The 20,419-nt window shown below is 37.6% G+C and overlaps 1 protein-coding gene across 8 annotated transcripts in view; it reads right to left on the bottom strand.

The window, feature by feature from the left end:
• cpne5a (copine Va) overlaps positions 1-20,419 on the bottom strand; it is a 198,250-nt gene that overhangs the window by 166,959 nt on the left and 10,872 nt on the right. For 2 of the 8 annotated variants that reach the window (XM_087263724.1, XM_087263723.1), the window contains exons 3-6: positions 18,102-18,229; positions 9,358-9,455; positions 9,074-9,158; positions 8,470-8,508 (exon numbers count right to left, since the gene is read on the bottom strand). Coding sequence is in view for 2 of the 8 variants with exons in the window: in NM_001423518.1 (NP_001410447.1) it covers positions 37-146 (110 nt within the window). In the remaining 6 variants the exon portion in view is untranslated. Of the gene's footprint in view, positions 1-36; positions 452-8,469; positions 8,509-9,073; positions 9,159-9,357; positions 9,456-16,614; positions 16,685-18,066; positions 18,230-20,419 lie in introns of those variants that run through there. The other 6 variants (NM_001423518.1, NM_001123286.2, XM_087263725.1 and 3 more) reach the window with 5 other exon arrangements.

The raw sequence follows: 20,419 nt of genomic DNA, 5'->3' as shown, positions 1-20,419 counted from the left end.
ATTCTTAAATCGAAACAAAGTGATTCAGTGTCATACCTGCACGAGACGGTGATCTCCACTTTAGTGGCGGGAATATTCCCCGTGATTGGGTCGAACTCGCAAACTGAGGCCATGTCCTCCAGTTTATCCATAACGTCGCCTTCCATTGGCGCGCGGGACAAGATGAAGCTTTCTACTTCAAACAGTTTGGCAGGTCTGGGTCCTGCGGTGCTTGCTAAAATCTCAGAGCTCCGGCGGGGCGCGCGCAGGACCGCAGTGGGTGACACAGAATCAGCGTCTGTGATGAAGGCGCGCTGGAGACCGCGAACGCCCTATGATGCGCTCAAAATATAGTGTCAATGATGTTGGCAGAAATTTTAAGATGATTATACAACGGGTTTGGGTTTGGTAAATGAAAAACTCAAGGAAGAGTAGAAGTGTGCGCCTCCTGTGACAGCGGTGAGATGTGTGTGTGTCCGCACTGTGTGTGGAGTGTAAAGTAAAAGAGCAGAACTCCACCCATCGCGCATTCTTTCACATATTCGAGGCTTTGCGCGCGCTCGGCGCAGCATCACGCTATTGATCCACCGCTATGGCTCATTACAGCAAGAGCTATTTCTCACGGCGGTTAACTTCTGAAATACAATCCTCAACCACACTGGGGAGGGAATAAAGGCAGAAATGCTGCAAGTAAAAATCTGGTAGTTCGTTGGTAAAATGTAGATTTTAAAAATACAATACATTCACTTTTACTGCAAATAAATTGCAAAATATTTTGTTATTTGCCAGGGGGGTTGACATGTTATCTTTAACGAGGTAACATTCATGCTTTAATGCAAATAACTTCAGTACAAAATCCACACTAAAGCCACAGAAATTGCTAGTAAATTTCACCAACAGTAAAAAGAAAAAGCATTGCATTTTCATGCTAGTTCTTCACTTCTCACATTTACCACACAACCAATATCCTATCAAGAAAAAGTTTTTTTATAAAAAACTGAAAACAAAAACAAAACAAAAATTGGTTAACAAGAGGCAAAGTAAAAAAAATTTAATAGTTGTGCAAAACCTAAACAAACACACACAAGAAGAAGACTATTTGCCAGGTAAAATAACCATCAAAATGGGATCAAGGTCAGAAAACTGGATTAAACTTTAGAAATGTTTAACAAGACATTATATTAGGGCAATGAAAAAACTTATTTGTAGTAAAAATAATAAACAACTATAAAGAAACAATATAAAACATTTACAAAGCTCAATTTATATACTGGTTCTTTATTAAAAAAATGAAAAGCACTGAAGTCTGAAAACTGTTATTTCTTGCCATATGCATTCTAATAAGCTTTATTTATAACTTTACATAAAGTTCTTTTATATTCATAAAAAAGCATTACCCCTAATTGTACTGTATGTGGAAAAATGCCAAAATCCCCTGAATGAATAATCACATTTCTATCCTGTGCTGCATGTAACTAATTAAACATAGCTATAATTAGAGAAAGAAAACAACATTAAAAGTTGTTTGCATAAGCTAAAAATACAGTTAAACTATTTTCTAGCCAACTGAGGCTTTTGTTGACAAGACACTTCAAACTACTTGCTGGTTTGTTATCAGCAAAAATGTCGAAAGAACTTGCATAATTATCACACAGAATCACTTTTATGTCTAGTGGGAGATGGAAATCTGAGTTAGAGCTGATAAAACGCACAGTATGATACGGCCCACCCAGTGTTCGTCATGCTGCAACTGCATTTCAGCACCACAGCAATGGACAGCTCCTCCATCTCCATCCAACGCTAATTCCAAAAAATTCACCATAGCTGGACGTTATAGTTAATCACTTGTCAGATTTAATTACAGCTGCTATTGTCCACCCTGACCCAAAAGACCTTGTGACCCATTTGAAAGCTTTTTCCCTAGAGACTCCATTTCCTCTAAGCGACTCAGTGGATAATTATGGGTGTTACCAGTGAAGGGCTAAAGGTGATAGTGTGTGGCCTGCATTCTGACAGGACGGCATGCTGGAAAACTGTACAATCCCAATGTCACAGAGATCCAGGATTCAGAGAGGGAGGGTTGGTCTGACTGACACAATGGTGTTGCACTGGTTTTGTTCACCAAGCCTTTGAGGCTTGGATTTAAAGTGTGTGAAAGTGAAAATAGAAACACTACAAAAGACAGAAGGGAGTGAATATAAGACAGAACGAGAACCCTCTCAAACTCTTGAATTACTCCACTGCTCAGACTGCATCTTGAGCCAGGAGTGAAAATGAAGAGACACTTCATTCAGAGTCTTTCCCCTTGGTTTGGACCCAATTCCACAGAGGACTTTACAGACTGACATCAAGCCCTGCCTTTCAGTCACACACACCGACAGATCAGACACAGACGCCTCTTTTCTCACCGCCTCCGTTAAATTTCCATCTCCAAAAATCACTCACCACAATAAATCAGACGGCAAATGGAAAACAAGGGGCTGTCACTGAACCAGCCAGGGCTCCGTAATTTCATGCCTTCTTGCATGGCGAAAACCATTAGTCAAGGGGCTTCCCCACAAGTGCCAACATTTATCCAGAGGCCAGTCCGCCTGGACACAGAGTAATGGGAAGAGGGTTTCAGAGATTCAGTGTTTTCTCAAGCTGAAAACTCTTGTAGTATTTGTCTAGATATCCCAAGCAGGTCATCCTCGCCATATCTGTTCACAAACCCAGAATGCAGCCCGAAACATCATTTCATCCATCACTTCCTAAAGAAATACAAGCCGCATAGTCTTTATCTTCGACCTTGGGTCATGGGATTCAGCGTGAGGTGCCTGTTTTTAGTTATATAGCCAGCGGGATTGTTGAAGCGGCAAGTCTGAGGCTACTTTGTGTTCATTCTGATCTGATCTCATTTTGTGTCACAATATAAAGTCTCTTATATGACATACATCCAAGAGAAGGAGATAGAAGGTCTTTTCTTCCTGCAGTATTGAACTGTGCAATATAAACTAGTGCAATTTTTGTTTAAAAAGTATAACTACTGAATTGTCAGATATCCTTCTTTCTTTAGTGTTTATACACTGGAATGTATATATTTGGTGTCTCTGCTTTATATTCTGCAGATTTTTTATTGCTGCTGTTGTAAGAGTTCACCTATTAGTCCAATGACAGAACTAACAGTATAGGTGAGGGTTAAATGTATGGAAGCCTTTTAAGCACATGTGAAAAAAAAAAATTTTGTGTGTTAAAATTCATTTTGTTTCCAACTCCGAATATAATCTGACTCCAATTTATCATAGTTTAAATTTAGACTCATCCAATTCAAGCTGACTACCTTATACAGTAGGTTGTGATTTGGTCTAATTTAGATCGATTACCCTAATAAATCCTTATTTTCAGTTAATGGTTCGTCGTTTACCCGAAGTCGTTTAGCGCCAATATGCTGGCCAGTTACATATACTCACGTACACATCCTCGCCAGTTCTGGTTCTTAGATAGAGGATATAACTAATTTCCTTTAAGTAATATTAGGCCGCCCCATGCTTGCACATACATAAAGAAAGTTTGATTTAGTCACTAGATTATATCATACTAAATTAGCGATTGCCAGAAATCAACAGGTCTCTAATGCTGTGCCTATGCTTCATCCATTATGCCTGAATGTATGAGCAATCCTGGTCATAGGCTGTTGAAACAGACTGCAGCTCTGCACAAGACGTTTGGCCATAGGAGAATTTCTTTTGAGGTTTTTTAATTTTTCACTTTCGCCAATTGGTGAAGTTTTTTCCTCGCTGCTGTGGAAACTGGCTTGCATAGTTCGGGATCTGTAGAGCTGCGCATCGATTAATTTGCTCTTCAGTGTTTGGACTCTCAGTAGTGATTATTAAACCACACTGAACTGAGCTAAACTGAACTGAACTTTAACACTGAAAACGGGACTTACACTGTTTCAATTTACTATGATCTTCTATGTGAAGCTGCTTTGGCACAATATACATTCTAAAAGCGCTATAGAAATAAAGGTGAATTGAATTTAATCTTATTATCAATAAAAAGCCAAAAGCAATTAAGACCAAATAATAAATTTAAAAAATAATTTTAGATTGTTAAACAGGATTATAGAATTTAGGTTTTTCAACTTCAATATTTAATATTAAATTCAGGTTTGTTATAATTCTGTCAAATATACCAGAGATTTCAAAGTAAAATTTGAGCACAATATATCTTTGCATGCTGTAGGGTGTTGACTAAACTGTGAGATGACAGGATGAAGCACTCTAAATTTGTTGCTGATTGTGAAGGGCCTTTTAGGCAGAGTAATTGATTGAGGAAAAAACTCAAATTAAATATGTATAGATTAATTGATTTTCAATCAGATCAATAATAGTCATTTATAAAACAGAGCAAATTTCATTATACGTTGACCTTATCTGTTGCTGTCTTATAGGCTCTGTTTTCCCTGGGTATTTACATTTGCAGTATTTACGTTTTCAGTAATTTGATCTGTCAGTGACTGGCATAACCACTGTTCAAACGCATCACTTGGGAAAACTTGAGCATGGATTTAGTTGAAACCCTTCCAACTTATTTCGTCACTCTCTACATCAATTTCACAGGAGCGCTCAGTGAAACGCACAAGCACTATTGAATGAACAAATCCATGTTACATGCTTTAGAAGTGAGCAGGAAATAGCAAAAGAAACTTGTACAGATATCAACTCTGGATTTGGATTATCTGCGTGTTTTGCTACAGCTAAGCAAAGCATGAGTGCCTTGTTTTGATGCGCTCTCTCACAACACATCCATTACAATCACATAAGCAGTCAGAAGGCAGAGAGCAGGAGATCTTTTGTGAATGCACTTGACCACATGGGCGTACACATAATTAAATCAATTAGGCCTAATGAGTTTTTGACTATCACTAAAAGCCGATGGAAGCCTTTTACAGCCCCTTTATTACTGTATAATCCACTTGTTGTAGATTGATAAAAATGCATCTTAAAGGGCACCTATGATGTAAAATTAAGCTGTTTGGGCAGAACTATGTTTAGGTATAGTGTGTCCACTGTCGTTTTGGGGTAATATAAACACAAGAAGTCTCTTTTTTAATATTTCATGTTGTTAAAAATAAGATCCGAATCGCAGTGATTTTGAGGCCTAGCTCAAGTTGCAACCCACCCTCATTATTGATATGTACTAGAGGTTTGCATTCCCGCGGCTGTCCCGCGGGCGCTGCGAGACCTGACCAGATTTCTGCGACGCGGGAATAAATTTCCGAATAAATCGCGGGAGCGGTCGGTAATGGGTTTAATTTGGGACGGGAGCGGGCTGTCTAGCAATATCGCGGATATTGTTATGCGAATGAGAGAGAGAGAGCTTTGACTGTGTGTGTGTTTGGTGTTTGTGTGTGTGTGTATGCTAGTGCGCGCGCGAATGAGAGAGAGAGAGCTTTGCCTGTGTGTCTGCTTGGTGCTTATGTGTGTGTTAGTGCGCGCGCGCGTATGAGAGAGAGAGAGAGAGAGAGAGAGAGCTTTGCCTGTGTGTCTGCTTGGTGCTTATGTGTGTGTTAGTGCGCGCGCGTATGAGAGAGAGAGAGCTTTGTCTGTGTGTGTGTGCTTGGTGCTGTGTGTGTGTGTTTATACAGACAGCTTGGCTGTCTGGACTGTATAGCTGGATGTTTTTCGGTTTTGTTCTCCCCCGCTCTTTAGCGGGATCGGGTGCGGCAGGTAGAAAAGAGGGCGGGTCGGGCAGCGGGACAACAACTTCTTAATATAAGCGGGAGCGGTCGGGTTCGGGCTAAAACCTGGCGGGTGCGGGCGGGATTCAAAATTTAGTCCCGCGCAGATCTTTAGTATGTACCCTAATTTCTCTAGCAAGTCCCATTTACACCTGCTCTTCTCACTTAAATCCACCAGAGGCCGCTGTCGACTGTGACTGACTGACCAACCAACCGACTGATCCCCCACCACTCTCTTCCCTAAATCCAACAAAGTATTTTCAAAAGCACCGATTGACCCAATTACCCCCTGCCTTAATGGAGGTAAGCGATCAGCTGGTAGCGCGAAAGAAACAAAAGCCATTAGCGATTTCATACTGCTCCGTAGCATTAATTTTAAAGACGAAATGCAGCCATACGTAGCTCTGACTACACAATTCATGCTCTCCGGAAATGTATACAGGGGAACGTTTTCACAATGAGCCTGTGTTGGCAATGTGACTTAGGAGTGTGGTTTTCCCCACCCACCGAATTAACTTGTCTCCATAGTCACGTGTATAAACGTCGACGGAACGGGTTTGCAAAGAAACTGGGATTAAAAGATGTTCCAACTCTCTGTGATCAGCTGCACATCAAGAATGAGTTTTACAAGTTTAAAACATTTTAAACCAGTGCATGTTTGTAATAAATTAAAGACAGTAAAATCACTATGTATTCCTCAAACTGCCGGACTGCAGGCCATTTACGGCCCACCCTCATCCTTCCTCCGGTCCGCAGCTGATGTCTCATTTAATAGATCTTTCGCTCATGCCTATTAAGATTTGCATAAAATCTATGTATATTAGTAAATGTTAGTAGAATTGAAATTGTTAAAGTAAATCTAAATATGTACTTATTTACCCCTCTTTGTTGTTAGTTTTTACAAAAAAGAAAGACATTTAGAAGGTCAATTGCTAATAAAGTTACTCAAGTTATACAAACTGCTTTCTGCTGTTCTTACGCTATTGGGACAATACAATTGGTTGGGATAGAATAATATTTATTATGCCTTTTATTTGTAGTATTTTCATAGCAATTTAAACTACCCCTTCAATATGTACAACAAGAAGCAAAAAGGTAGAGTTTTGACTGCACATATTCTGTGGAAAAATGACTGAGTGTGTGTCTAACGCTCGGCCATACAAACAACCCCAGATGTGTTTCAGCAGCTGATGTGTGACATGATAAACGTGCTGATTTGCTGGTGACAGGTAATGCTTGAAATATAAATGTCACGTGATGTCAGGTTCATCTGTCAGGATTCCACTTCTTTCTTGTACTTGAATGTTAAAACGTCCCTCTTATGAATTGTTAGTCAGTGAAATGTCCTTCCACCAATTTGAGTTTGAGACGCCTGCCGCATTGTGTCAGTACAACTATATATGAGCAGCAACAATAAACGAAAGTAAAAGTAGCGCAAAGTTAAAAGTGTGTACTGCAAACTTAGTCAGTTGTGTGAGACTCATCGTTTCAGAAAGGCTTGGGAAAAAACATAAATACATGAAATAAACTTAGTGTTTTTGACAATAGAGCTGAATTTCTGTTTCATTCATGTCTGTCTCTGTCACTGACTGTTGGTTATCTGAGGTAACACATGAAAAGCAGACACACACACATGGGAATGGTGGGCAGGGGGGACCAGCTTATTTGCATTTAAAGGCACAGGCTACAAAAACAGCTACTATTGATCTGAGCCAAAAATTTACAAATTCTGCATTGTATAAATAATTAGCTGATGGGTATTTTGAGCTAAAACTTCCAGACACATTCTTGAGGCACCAAGGACTTATCTTACATCTCATAAAAAGGGTAAAATGGGAGCCCTTTAAAATAAGGCATAAACAGGATCTAAAAATCCAGCCAAAGTCTTTAGCTTAAAAATAGGCAGAGCAAAGTTAGAATTGCCATTCAGATGATAATGGTCATTGCGCACCATATTCCGCACAGCTAAAGTGTTTTGTTTTTAGTGTTATTTGGCCACAAGCTGATGAAAGCAGCTGTGAGGATGCAGTCTATCTCCACTCCACAGATGATTCCCTCTCGGAATTCCTTCTGGGTTCAGCCACATGTTGCTTCAGTTCAATGAGGTGAATTCTGTCACCCCCGACTCACAAACACACTACAGGCTATTTGTCAGTAGTCAAATGGAACTCAATCCTTAGGCAGGAAACTGTGGGTATGAGTTATATCTTCTCTAAAGCGTCTGTCAAAACATTATTTCCAATGAAAAAGAGATTATGGAAAAACATACCTATCTACCCGCGTAAGCTTGTCTGAAAACTGTTTTGTTTTAGTTTTTTGACCAAGAAACATTATGAAAAGCCTACAACCTGCATTTTAACTTCAGTTTTAAAGGTAAAGTAAGTGTTAAAGATCAGAACAGTCTGTGAAAGCTTTTAGATCGTAAGGTTACAGCTTTATAAAGACTATTTATTGTCCACAGCACTCTGGTTTCACACAAAAGATCTGAAATAGCTCAACATAAAAGAGAGAGAGAGAGAGAGAGAGAGAGAGAGAGAGAGAGAGAGATTTCACAGACGACCAAAATGGTGACACATGCCATAGTAAGAGGTAAGGTTTGAGGGTCAGATTTTTTTTTTCTGACAGGAGGGCTGTTTCCTTTTTCTAAGTCATTTTTCCTCAGTTATTATCACCTTCAAACAAAATAAATCTCAGAGCACAATCTCTGGTCGACTGAGGCTGGGTTTTTTTTACAGGGACAGTTCACTCAAAACATTACAATTACTCACCCTTGTGTCACTGCAAATCTGTGTGGCTCTCTCTCTCCACTGTGGAACACAAACACAATTTAATGAGCATCCAGTTGGGTCGATTTAATACAATGGAGGTCAACATGCTTTAGCACACAACATAACATACCAACATACTTTTACGGATCCTTTCATAAGTCAAATGATTGCTTTTGTTGAAACATAATATTTAAAGTGATAGTTCACCTTGAAATTAAAAGGCAAATCAACAACCACTAGCAATTTGAGAGTCCAAAAAAAAATTCTGGCAAAAATAAATGAATATATGTGGCTTCAGAATCTTGAGGTCCTATGAAGCAAAACGATTGGACTGTGCAAGGAACTGGTAACAATTTAGTTTAAATACCAATTATCCCTATGAGCAAGTGGCTTATTACATGCATATTCGAAAATTGTCTGTTGCCTATTAAAGAATAACTAAATTCCTAAACCAAACTAGTTTTATTAATAACTAATAAGCTGCAAATTATGATTATATTAAGGCAATAGTTAATGATTTATTAACAGTGAGAATTAAATCTTAAAATAAAGAGTGACCAAAACTGAAGATTATTTGCAGCATTATTAATTTACTGCACCTTACCTTGTGCACTCACAACAGTCTGTCTGGAGCACAGTTTGTTTACAATGGTGAGGAAGGATATGCACCTTTATTACTATCCTGGAACCTGCAATCTCAGTACAAAAACAGTGTCAGTTCAAAAGAGAGTTTGCATTCAAGCAAGTGTCTTAATGTGACAGGAAATTCAAGCTCCAGACTCTCTTGAGCACCCTGGCTCTGGATGTGCTGGTTTTAGGGTGAATTGGTATCTTAAAATTTGAATGCATGAGATAAACAAAAACAATAAGAGGTTTTTTGAACTTCACCTGATGTTGAGTATATTTGCAGGGGCAATCTCTGTTGAACAGTTCTCCTGAAGAAAGCCTTTGAAAATGACCTTTGATAACAAAAGAACAAGCCAATGCTGCGAAATGGAAAAAAAAGAGAGAGCTGTCAAAATAATATTTGGGCTCAGAGATGATTGCTCTTTGTATGTGGAAAAGCAAAACAAACATTGTGTTTGGAAGCAGAGCAACACTCAACCATTTTGAAGTTCAAGCCGGTTGCTTTCTTTACAAGACCAAGCAGAGGTCTTGCTTCAATCTGTGATTTTTTATTTATAAACAGAAGATGCAGTAAAGCAGAATCAACTTGGGAAGTTATTTTTTTACTGATTGTGAAGTATGGTATGGGGAGCTTGTACAGACATTTTTACAATTCTGCAACAAAACAATGCAAAGTCTTAAGGGATTTGATCTACAATTATATTTGCTCATTTAGCAGATGCTTTTCTTCAAAGCGACTTACAAATGAGGAAAAAGTAGTACTTTAAATCATCAGATGGCTGCAATACATAAATTCTGACAAGACAAAATTATTTTACATTTTTATTTTAGCCCCTTCAGACCAGAATATTGTTCCAAGTTTCTGGAAAACGTAAAATTTTGTTTTCACAGTTCTTAAGACTCCTATAAATGAGACCAAATAATAATAATAAAAAACTAACACCCTTTAAGTATATATATTTTTTGTCCATTTCAATGAAAATCAGGTCAGAACAGTTGTATTTCCCGAACATTATACCAATATAAAACACAAAAAACATGCATGATTATTGGTATAATCTTGAATTTTATTTTGTAAAATTTTAACATTTTTACTTAAATTTTGAGGTATTTGTTGTATAGATTGCACATTGTTTGTAACAAACTTTATCTTCATCTTCCTCATCCCTCCACATATTGTGCACATCTGAGATATTTTTATCTGCTATATGTTCAAGAACATTAAGATCTGTATACTCTGGAAATGAAATGAAATTGCTTCAGAAATGAATTAGTACATTGATATTTTTTGGTAACACTTTATTTTGATGGTTCATTTGAGAATTAGTATTTGGTCTGCTTAATATCTGTTGATATGCTCCTTCAACACATTCAACTGACCATAAGAAACTTTGCAAGTACATGGCAACTTAGACTAACCCCAACCCCAACCCAACAGTTTACTTATAATCTAATGAGAATTGGTTACAATGTGACTTAAACTCAACAAACAAACCATCAAAATAAAACGTACAAATTTTTTGTATCAGCATTACTGGAGATTTACTTTCAGTAAAAGATCTTGAACCCATTGTACACCCTAATGGACAGACATGCATGAAAAGAAATACTTATCTAAAGCTTGCAATATTAAAAATAAAAAAGATTTGAAACTTTAATTAGTAAGTGCAGTCCCTCTTTTTTACATGCATTCTATGAAATATTTGCAAAGATATCAAGTGATGACAAGCTGCTTTTCAGTGTGTTGGTTCTTGTTTTCAAATTACAACAAGCCGTGCCTTATTGCTATTTGATTGAATGACAATCGTCAACTCTCATGGTCTGAAGACTTTAAACTAGATAAAATGCTTAGCAATCATGAAAAACACGGCTGACATGTGATGTCCATTGTAATGGAACCAGGGTGCAAAGGGGTTATTTTAAAAATTGTTTTTATTTAAACCTTACTCTGCAATAATCATTCTGAATACAACTTAGATTAAGTCTTAGACAAGCATTCCATTTTTTCTTGCAGACAATGAAATGCACTACTTTGCTTAGTGCACTTTTACAAATGGCGTCATTATAACCATCAAAGTGTAGAAACTGCCTAAATAAGAGGCATTCTGTCAGAGCAGACACTGTGAGAATGCTAATCTCGGACAGAAAGCATGTTCTGAAATGATTAGATTGACTCACAATGCAAACCTGCAAAAAAATGGATTAGCATAAAAAGGTAAATCTAAATATTTGTGTATAACTGTGCAAGGAAACAACTAAGTAAACCGAATAAATGCCAATTCATCAGCTGAATAAATAAAAGAATTTAAAAATGCAGGGTAGATTCAACTTAAAATGGAGTAAATATTTTTTTTAAAAATCAACCAATGGGTTATTTCTTAATAAAATTGTTGGGTTTGACAATATTTTTTTAAAACTACGATTATATAATCAAGGCCATTACTCACTCAAATTAATTTAATGATTAGTCATTCTCCTGCAGCTCTATGGCACGTTAACAAAAAGGGGCTGATGTTGGTGCACTGGAACTTCCAGTCATTGCAAAGTAAATCCCAAGCCTGATGAAGAGGAATGAGACAGTCAGGACGTTGCATTTCATAAATACCTAAGAGCTTGTGTCCAGTGCCATTAAGATTCTAGACACCATATTTAAGTCTGAAGGATTGTGGGGAGTTTTCCATGAGCCTTCAAGAACACACTGTTCTTTGGTCAGGAAGGTTCATGGTATTAAGATGGTTTAACGTGTCAGAAAGTGCTTTGCCGGTAATACCCGAACGGAATATCATGCCATTATGACCCAATTTCAACCTCTTCTCTCAGTGCACATATACATATTTATGAGCTCGCTAATCAGAGACCAACCATATGTGTGTGCAAAAGAGGAAATGTTAATTATTACCAGCCAGCTCGAAGAACACAGAGTGCTCATTAAGTGTGGGGTGAGAAATAAAGAGATGTATGTGTTTGACAATGACTGAGTGCTGGATATGCCTTACATATTTTGGTTTAATTGCAGGAAGATTCCTTGAGAAAATGAGGGAATATTGAAAAAGATGGGGAAAAAACAAGAAAAAAAATTAAAACAAAACCTATGGAATGTCCCCACAAAAGAAAGACAAACTAAAATAATAAAGAAAAGAAAAATAAACAAAATAATAATATTCATAATAATATTAATAAATAATAGCATAAATAATGTATGTGTGTGTGTGTGTGTGTGTGTGTGTGTGTGTGTGTGTGTGTGTGTGTGTGTATATATATATATATATATATATATATATATATATATATATATATATATACACATACATACACACACATATACACTCACCGGCCACTTTATTAGGTACACCTTACTAGCTATGGGTTGGACCCCTTTTTGCCTTTAGAACTGCCTTAATCCTTTGTGGCATAGATTTAACAAGGTACTGGAAATATTCCTCTAAGATTTTGATTCATATTGACAAGATAGCATCATGCAGTTACTGCAGATTTGTCGACTGCACATGCATTATACGAATCTCTCGTTTCATCACATCCCAAATGTGCTCTTTTCGGTGACTGTGGAGGCCATTTGAGTACAGTGAACTCATTTTCACGTTCAAGAAACCTTTCTGAGACAATTCACTCTTTATGACATGGTGTGTTATTCTGCTGGAAGTAGCCATCAGAAGGTACACTGTGGTTATAAAGGGATGCGCATGGTCAGCAAAAATACTGAGGTTGGCTGTGGCATTAACACGATGCTCAATTGGTACTAATGGTCCCAAAGTGTGCCAAGAATATAGATATCCCCCAAACCATTACAACACCACCGGCAGCCTGAACCATTGATACAAGGCAGGATTGATTCATGCTTTGATGTTGTTAATGCCAAATTTTGATCCTACCATCCGAATGTCGCAGCAGAAATCGAGACTTAAGAGCCCAGGAAACGTTTCTTCCATCTTCTATTGTCCAATTTTGATGAGCCTGTGCGAACTGTAGCCTCAGTTTTCTGTTCTTGGCTGACAGGAGTGGCACCCGGTGTGGTCTTCTGCTGCTGTAGCCCATCCGCCTCAAGGTTCAACATACAGTATTGTGTGTTCAGAGATGCTCTTTTGCACACCTCAGTTGTAACGAGTAGTTATTTGAATTACTGTTGCATTTCATGACATCAGCTCAAATCAGTCTGGCATTCTCCTCTGACCTCTGGCATCAACAAGGCATTTGCGCCCACAGAACTGCCGCTCACCGGATATTCTCTGTAAACCCTAGAGATGGTTGTGTGTGAAAATCCCAGTACTGCAGCAGATCATCTTGACCATGTCTACACAATTACATGCCTAAATGCATTGAGTTGCTGCAATGTGATTGGCCTATTTAGAAATTTGCATTACGAGCAGTAGACAGGTGTACCTAATAAAGTGGCCAGTGAGTGTGGAGATAACAAAAATGTTAAAGTGTCTAGCACTGTCGCCTAAGAAGGTCGCTGGTTCAAGTCCTGGCTGGACCAGTTGGCGTTTCTGTGTGGAGTTTGCATGAAAAATGGGTTTATTACGGGTGCTCCGGAACTAAATTGACCGGAGTTTATGATTGTGCATGGGAATAAGTGTGTATGGGAGTTTTCCAGAGCTGGGTTGCAACTGGAAGGGCTTCGGCTGCATAAAGCATTTGCTGGAACAGTTGGCGGTTCATTCAGCTGTGGCGGCCCATGTTAATCAAGGGACTAAGCCAAAGGAAAATGAATGAATAAATGAATGAATGTGATGGGAAAATGATGTGAAAATCATATTTTTCACATATGTTGGGTGAAATTTCAAAACAACATTTACATCCTGCACTTTCTGTTGCAATGCATTTTCTCTGTCAGTTCCACACAAACAGACATTCACAAAATCATTACTTGTTTCCTATTCATTCTGCCGTTCTACCTCAGACATGTCATTTGCTCTGAAAAAGGGCAATGGCAGGAAATAGGAAGGCGAGTAGGAAGTTTTAAGAAATTACCAGTTTCTTCGAAAGCCTTATGTGAACTCCTACGCAGAGTCAGAAATGTCAGATGTTCCCTCATGTAAACAAACACCCAACCAGCAAAGACGCTTCCAACACTTCCAACTCACACAGCGCCTTATGCAAAAACATGGCCTTGCTCCAGTCTTTCTAATCAGCATTAAATCATTAATGGTTTACAGTCTCTATCAAATTCGAAGATTTTGTTTCTCTATGTATGAGAATTACAAAAGCCCAAATGTCTAACGCACAACAGCAAAGACATTTAATTCCTGGTACCTCTACAAACCAGCTGCTGTCAACAACACACTGAGCCGCTGTGATAGGGGAATTAGCCCACAGACAACAGCGGATGCTAATCCTGTTACTCCTGGATACCGACCGATGCTAATGTGGTTTGATGTAAACGCAGCGGCGACTCCTTCCCCCAAAAATACATCAAAAAAGAATTATGAAAGGGATGCTGAGCAATTTAAAAGACGATATTCTGTTATTGATTTAGATTTTTTTTGTCATCGATCACTTGTAGGTTATTCATTTTTGAGGGATGTGTGAGGAACAAGAAAATAATCCCGTAAATTTAATTCATTTTAAGGCTGAGGGAATCGGTAATTCAATGTGAGCGGCTTGAGGAGTTTATCAGAGCTGTGGAGGAATGTTTTGGATTTAGACACACAACCAGAGCAAATTGAGGAAAAAAAGGGGCACAAACTTACACAAGGATGTTGTAACACAAATGATTTGCAATATAATGCAAATTGTAATTTATGTACATCAACGTGACATGGAAAATCTGCACAAAGAAAAGGTATATATTAAATGGATCAGCATTATAGCACTCGTTCACAATATTCCATAACTCATGTTTTATTATCATTTAAAAAAAACATACAGAGTGATTTTTCCCCAAGCCCTATTAATTACTGACACTACTTTTGCTAATCCACACTTAACATATATTTTTGCTGCTTGTTGAAACTACTTATTTAAAATGAGTTTAAATAACTGGGTTTTTAAGGGGTTTTTTTAGGGACAACCTGTTAGCCAGCACTTAATTTGGGGGATTTACACCTACTTAAATGTAAATAGTAACAGTTCCTGACTCCAGTAAGCTACAAACACAAACAGGGTATCATTGGAAAGCAGGCTCTTTGAGCTTTAGTGTGGTAAATGGTGGTTACATGTTTAAAAATATACAGTTATACATTATGAAGTCAGGAGAAAAAAAAATTGTTTTGTGTTTAATATTTGTTTTTCCATATACAAAGCAAAACATTGATGCATTGTCCTAGAAAAAAATATGACTTGAAAGCCAAGTGTCTCATGAGTTTTTGTTTTAAATTGTTTTGTGTTTAATCAACTTAAAATTGTAAGTTAACTTAATCAATTTGCATTGATACGAGTTGAAAGGATTATGTGGAACCCAACGTTCTTTACAGTGCAATAGCTCATCTTTACTGTTTTCAAGTTGTAAAATAAGTTCATAAAAACATGTTGCTACCTTTTATTCTAAAGCTATTCAAATCAGATGATCACAATGCAAAACGCAACTGACGTGCAGTGTGGGAATTGGTTCGTGTGATTTTACAAAGTAGAACATGGTCCTGGATTAACATCCATTTTGATCCTCGAGCAACATTCCAATCAGCCAAACAGAATTAAGGGATACGTTTTCAGTTTATGTTAAATTTAGGCTTATGGTTAGGGTTATTTTCTTCTATGATTGTTATCCAACTAATATTCCCCTCTGAATTTAAGAATAATTTACAGTTATGGTTGGGATTAAGGGTAAGGAATAGGTATGGATTACATTTTCGAACAAAAATTATGTTCCAGGATCAACATAGCTGTTGATCCAGGATCGCATCGTACTTGGCAAAACCACACTCACCTTGGGAATTACACCAATAATTTAAAATCATCATACAATTTAAAGCTATTGATTGATTCAATCCGGCACATCCAAATAGGTATTTGTTTTCACAGTCACATGCTGTACACTCTTAAAAACAATAACAAAATAAAAGCACAATATTTACATCAATAGTTCCATAAAAAAACCTTTAAGGTCAACGGAAACTTTTAATTTCTAAAAAAAGTGAAGTTCTTTAGATGAATAAAATGTTCTTCACACTAATAAATGTTTTTTACACTGTGTTTATATATATATATATATATATATATATATATATATATATATATATATATATATATATATATATATATATATATATATATATATATACACACACACACACACCCATAGAAACAGTGTAAAAAACATTAGTGTAAAGAACATTTTATTCATCTAAAGAACTTCACTTTTTTTAGAAATTAAAAGTTTCCGTTGACGTTAAAGGTTTTAGATTAATATTCATGATAATAATAATAAATAATAGCATAAATAATGTATGTGTGTGTGTGTGTGTGTGTGTGTGTGTGTGTGTGTGTGTGTGTATGTATGCATGTATATGTATATGTATAAATGAATATAAACTGTACCACAAATGCATCAAATCAACTTGCCATTTCTGACTAATGAGTTTTATTTCATCTTCATCCATGTCTGTCTTTATCACTGACTGCTGTTTATCTGCTGTAACACATGATAAGCAGACAAGCACTTAGGAACGGTGGGCGGGAAGAAGCGGCTTATTTGCATTTAAAGCCACAGGCAACAAAAACAGCTAAACTGTACTAAAACACATAAAATAGGCAGATTTTGGAGGCTATAATAAATAGTCTGATGGGTATTTTGAGCTGAAACTTTACAGACACATTCTGGAGACACCCAAAGCTTGTCTTACATCTTGTATAAAGGGTAAAATAGGTGTCCTTTAAAGGTTTAGTTTGGTGCTTTGACCAAAGTTCCTTTAGAAGATGATCTCTCAATAAATTACTAAAGAATACAGCAGCAAAAAAGGAAAAAATACACACATTCAGCTATAAGCCTTTGTCAGTGTCTAGGTTTAGCTTTTAAAGGGATCGTGTTTTTGGAACCTGAATTTAGAGCCAGGACCATTGCTGTCTATGGAGGATGAGTTCATTTGTGTTCTGGAGATGAATAAAGGTCACAGGAGAATCGACATGGTAAGTAATTAACAGAATTGAAATTTTTGGGTGAACTAATTCTTTAATTAAGGGGTGTCAAACTCAGTTCCTGGAGGGCTGCAGCCCTTCACAGTTTAGTTCAAACCCTGCTCCAACACACTTACCTGTAGGTTTCAAACAAGCCCGAAGGACTTAATTAGTTTGATCAGATGTGTTTAATTAAGGTTGGAACTAAACTATGCAGAATTGTGGCCCTCCAGGAACGGAGTTTGACACCAGTGCTTTAATGTTTACATATAGTTAAAAAATTATTAACCAAATATATTGGATTATATTAACAAAATGTGAAAAAAATGTGTGTATATATATATATATATATATATATATATATATATATATATATATATATATATATATATATATATATTTATATATATATATATATATATATATATATATATATATATATATATATATATATATATATATATATATAGACCAAATGTATTCTAAAAAAAAAACCTGAAAAAGTATTCATTTACACAAACATGCTCCAGTTTATATTTTCAAACACTGAGAATGAAAACATTAACTGTATCAATTGCTAAAACCGCAAGCAGCAGCACATATTGTTCCTTTTGAGGGATGAGTTACTCTGGGCTTATAATAGACTGAAAGGTCAGACACATATATATGCACAGACCGATCATTCAAGCCTCGATGACAGAGGACATGAGATTTGACACCAAGTGTGCACAATTTTATGAAAACCTCAGGCACACAGAGGAAGGGCCGGAATCCTGAGCCATATCAACATGTACTACTGTGATCCCCCATCACTGCATATGAGCAAAAAACACTGTACATTCACACACATGCGCCTGGGGACATCATTAGAGGAAACAATGTGTGTGTGCATTCATACACCTTGCAAAAGGTGTAAACTAAGGAGTTGACCTCACAAAGCTCTGCAGACTTCAGATCCGTTCCTATCCAATGGCATGATGAGTAGATATAACCTCCAGGAGTTTGAGCAGCTCCAAAAACTGCATCGGAGAAGACAAAAACAGGATTTTTTCCAGTTCGCCGACTGTAGAAAAAGAATTGAAATCGGTTAAACGGCATCAGTCAGTGCCAAATCCTTCTCTTTTAACCCCCCAAGGAAATTCAACAGTGATCAATAGTGAGTGAGTAGCGGGGTCAGGTCTCTAACAGGGATTAGCTGAACGTGAAAGATGAATCTGAAGACGAAAGGCTCTTATTGTGTATGATTCTTGCCCATTCTCCAACACGATCGATGCCATCAAAGACATTACTCATTTTTTTTGACCCGACCGCTGACGGGGCACAAATAATAAAAAGCCCTCAAGGGAAATTGACCACTAAATAACGACTCATCCTGACATCAATATCCGAAGCGAACACGTCTTTTAATCTGAGATCCTCACAATGGAAAACACATGGGTGTTTCAGCTGGGGTAATGACAGAGGTAAATAGGCGGCTGCAGGATGTTGTTTCTGAAAAATGTTTTTTTTCCGCTGTTGCTCTGCAGTCGATGATAACTCATGTCAGGCAAGCTCACATTTTATTCATAATGCAGACAGCGCAAAGATGCTTTTTGTTAGGGTAGAGATTTAACATCATGAGTCAATGTAAAAATATAGTTAAAAATATTTAATTTTGAAGTAAATTTGAAGTAAGTTTGTCAAAATACTAATCGAGTAAACTGTGAATTTTGTGACTTACATTTGTGACACTCTGAAATAATGTTACAAACCTGTCACTGGAGTGGTGCCTTTTCAAAAGGTACACTTTTGTACCTAACAGGTCATCATGTGTAATTTAAAAGGTACATATAATAATAACAACAACAATAATAATACTAATAAAAAAATAATAATTCATTATTCTTATATAGCGCTTTTCTGGACACTCAAAGCACTTTACACATTTGGGGGAATCCCCTTTGTCCACCACCAATGTGCAACATTCACCTGAATGATACAATGGCAGCCATAATGCGCCAGACTGCACACCAGCTGATTGGTGGAGAGGAGACAGAGTGTTGAAGCCAATTATGATATGAAGATGGTTGGGAGGCCACAATGGACAGAGGCCAGTGGGCAGATTTGGTCAGGATGACAGGGTTCAACCCCTACCCATGTTCGAAGGACGTCCTGGGATTTTTAACGACCACAGAGGCCTTAGTTTAACATCTTATCCGAAACACTGTGCTCACTGAGTAGTATAGAGTCCCCTTCACTATACTGGGGCGGTAAGACCCACACAGACTGCAGGTTGAGCACCACCTGCTGGCCTCACTAACACCACTTCTAGCAGCAATGTGGTCTCCCATCCAGGTACTGACCAGCCACAGCCCTGCTTAGCTTCAGTGGGCGGCCATGTGAGAGTTGCAGAGAGCTAGCTGCTGATATCATATCAATACAAAAAAAGTACAAATGTGCACCCTATAAATACAAAATTGTAACCCAAAGGTGCAAAACAGTACCAAAACCTTTAAGGTACCAATGTGCATCTGTAAGGTACAAACCTGCTTTTTGAAAAGATAGCACCTCAGTGACAGGTTTGTGCTTATATTTCTGAGAGTGTAGAACTGGCAATGCATATACTGCACAACTGTCTGCAATTGAAATTCATTCATTTATTCGTTTTCTTTTCAGCTTAGTCCCTTTATTAATTTGGGGTCGCCACAGCGGAATGAACCACCAACTTATCCAGCAGGTTTTGATGCAGCGGATCCCATTCCAGCCACAACCTATCTCATCCACACACACTCATACACTACGGACAATTTAGCCTACCCAATTTATCTGTACTGCATGTCTTTAGACTGTGAGGGAAACCAGAGCACCCGGAGGAAACCCACGCGAATGCAGGGAGAACATGCAAACTCCACACAGAAATGCCAACTGACCCAGTCAAGGCTCAAACCAGCGACCTTCTTGCTTTGAGGTGACAGCACTACCTACTGTGCCACTGTGTCGCCGCAACTGAAATTGTAATAAGATAAATAAATGAGAACTGTAATATGTTTTTAAGCCACAAATTGTCCCTTTTTTACATTGCAGATAAAATTGGCCAAAACATGTGTATCTAAAGATATATACTACAACTCAGGTTTTTTATGAATTAATTGTACACTACCTGACAAAAGTCTTGTCACCTATCCACGTTTTAGGAACAAAGAATAACTTGGCTTTCAGTTGATTTGGTATTAAAAGTGGCTTCTATGAAAGGCAGAGGCCTTTAGACTAAGCT

Source organism: Danio rerio, chromosome 8 (assembly GCF_052040795.2).
Source record: "Danio rerio strain M-AB ecotype USA chromosome 8, GRCz13ab, whole genome shotgun sequence".
NCBI classification, from domain to species: domain Eukaryota; kingdom Metazoa; phylum Chordata; class Actinopteri; order Cypriniformes; family Danionidae; genus Danio; species Danio rerio.
This window is presented reverse-complemented; position numbering and strand designations above follow the sequence as displayed.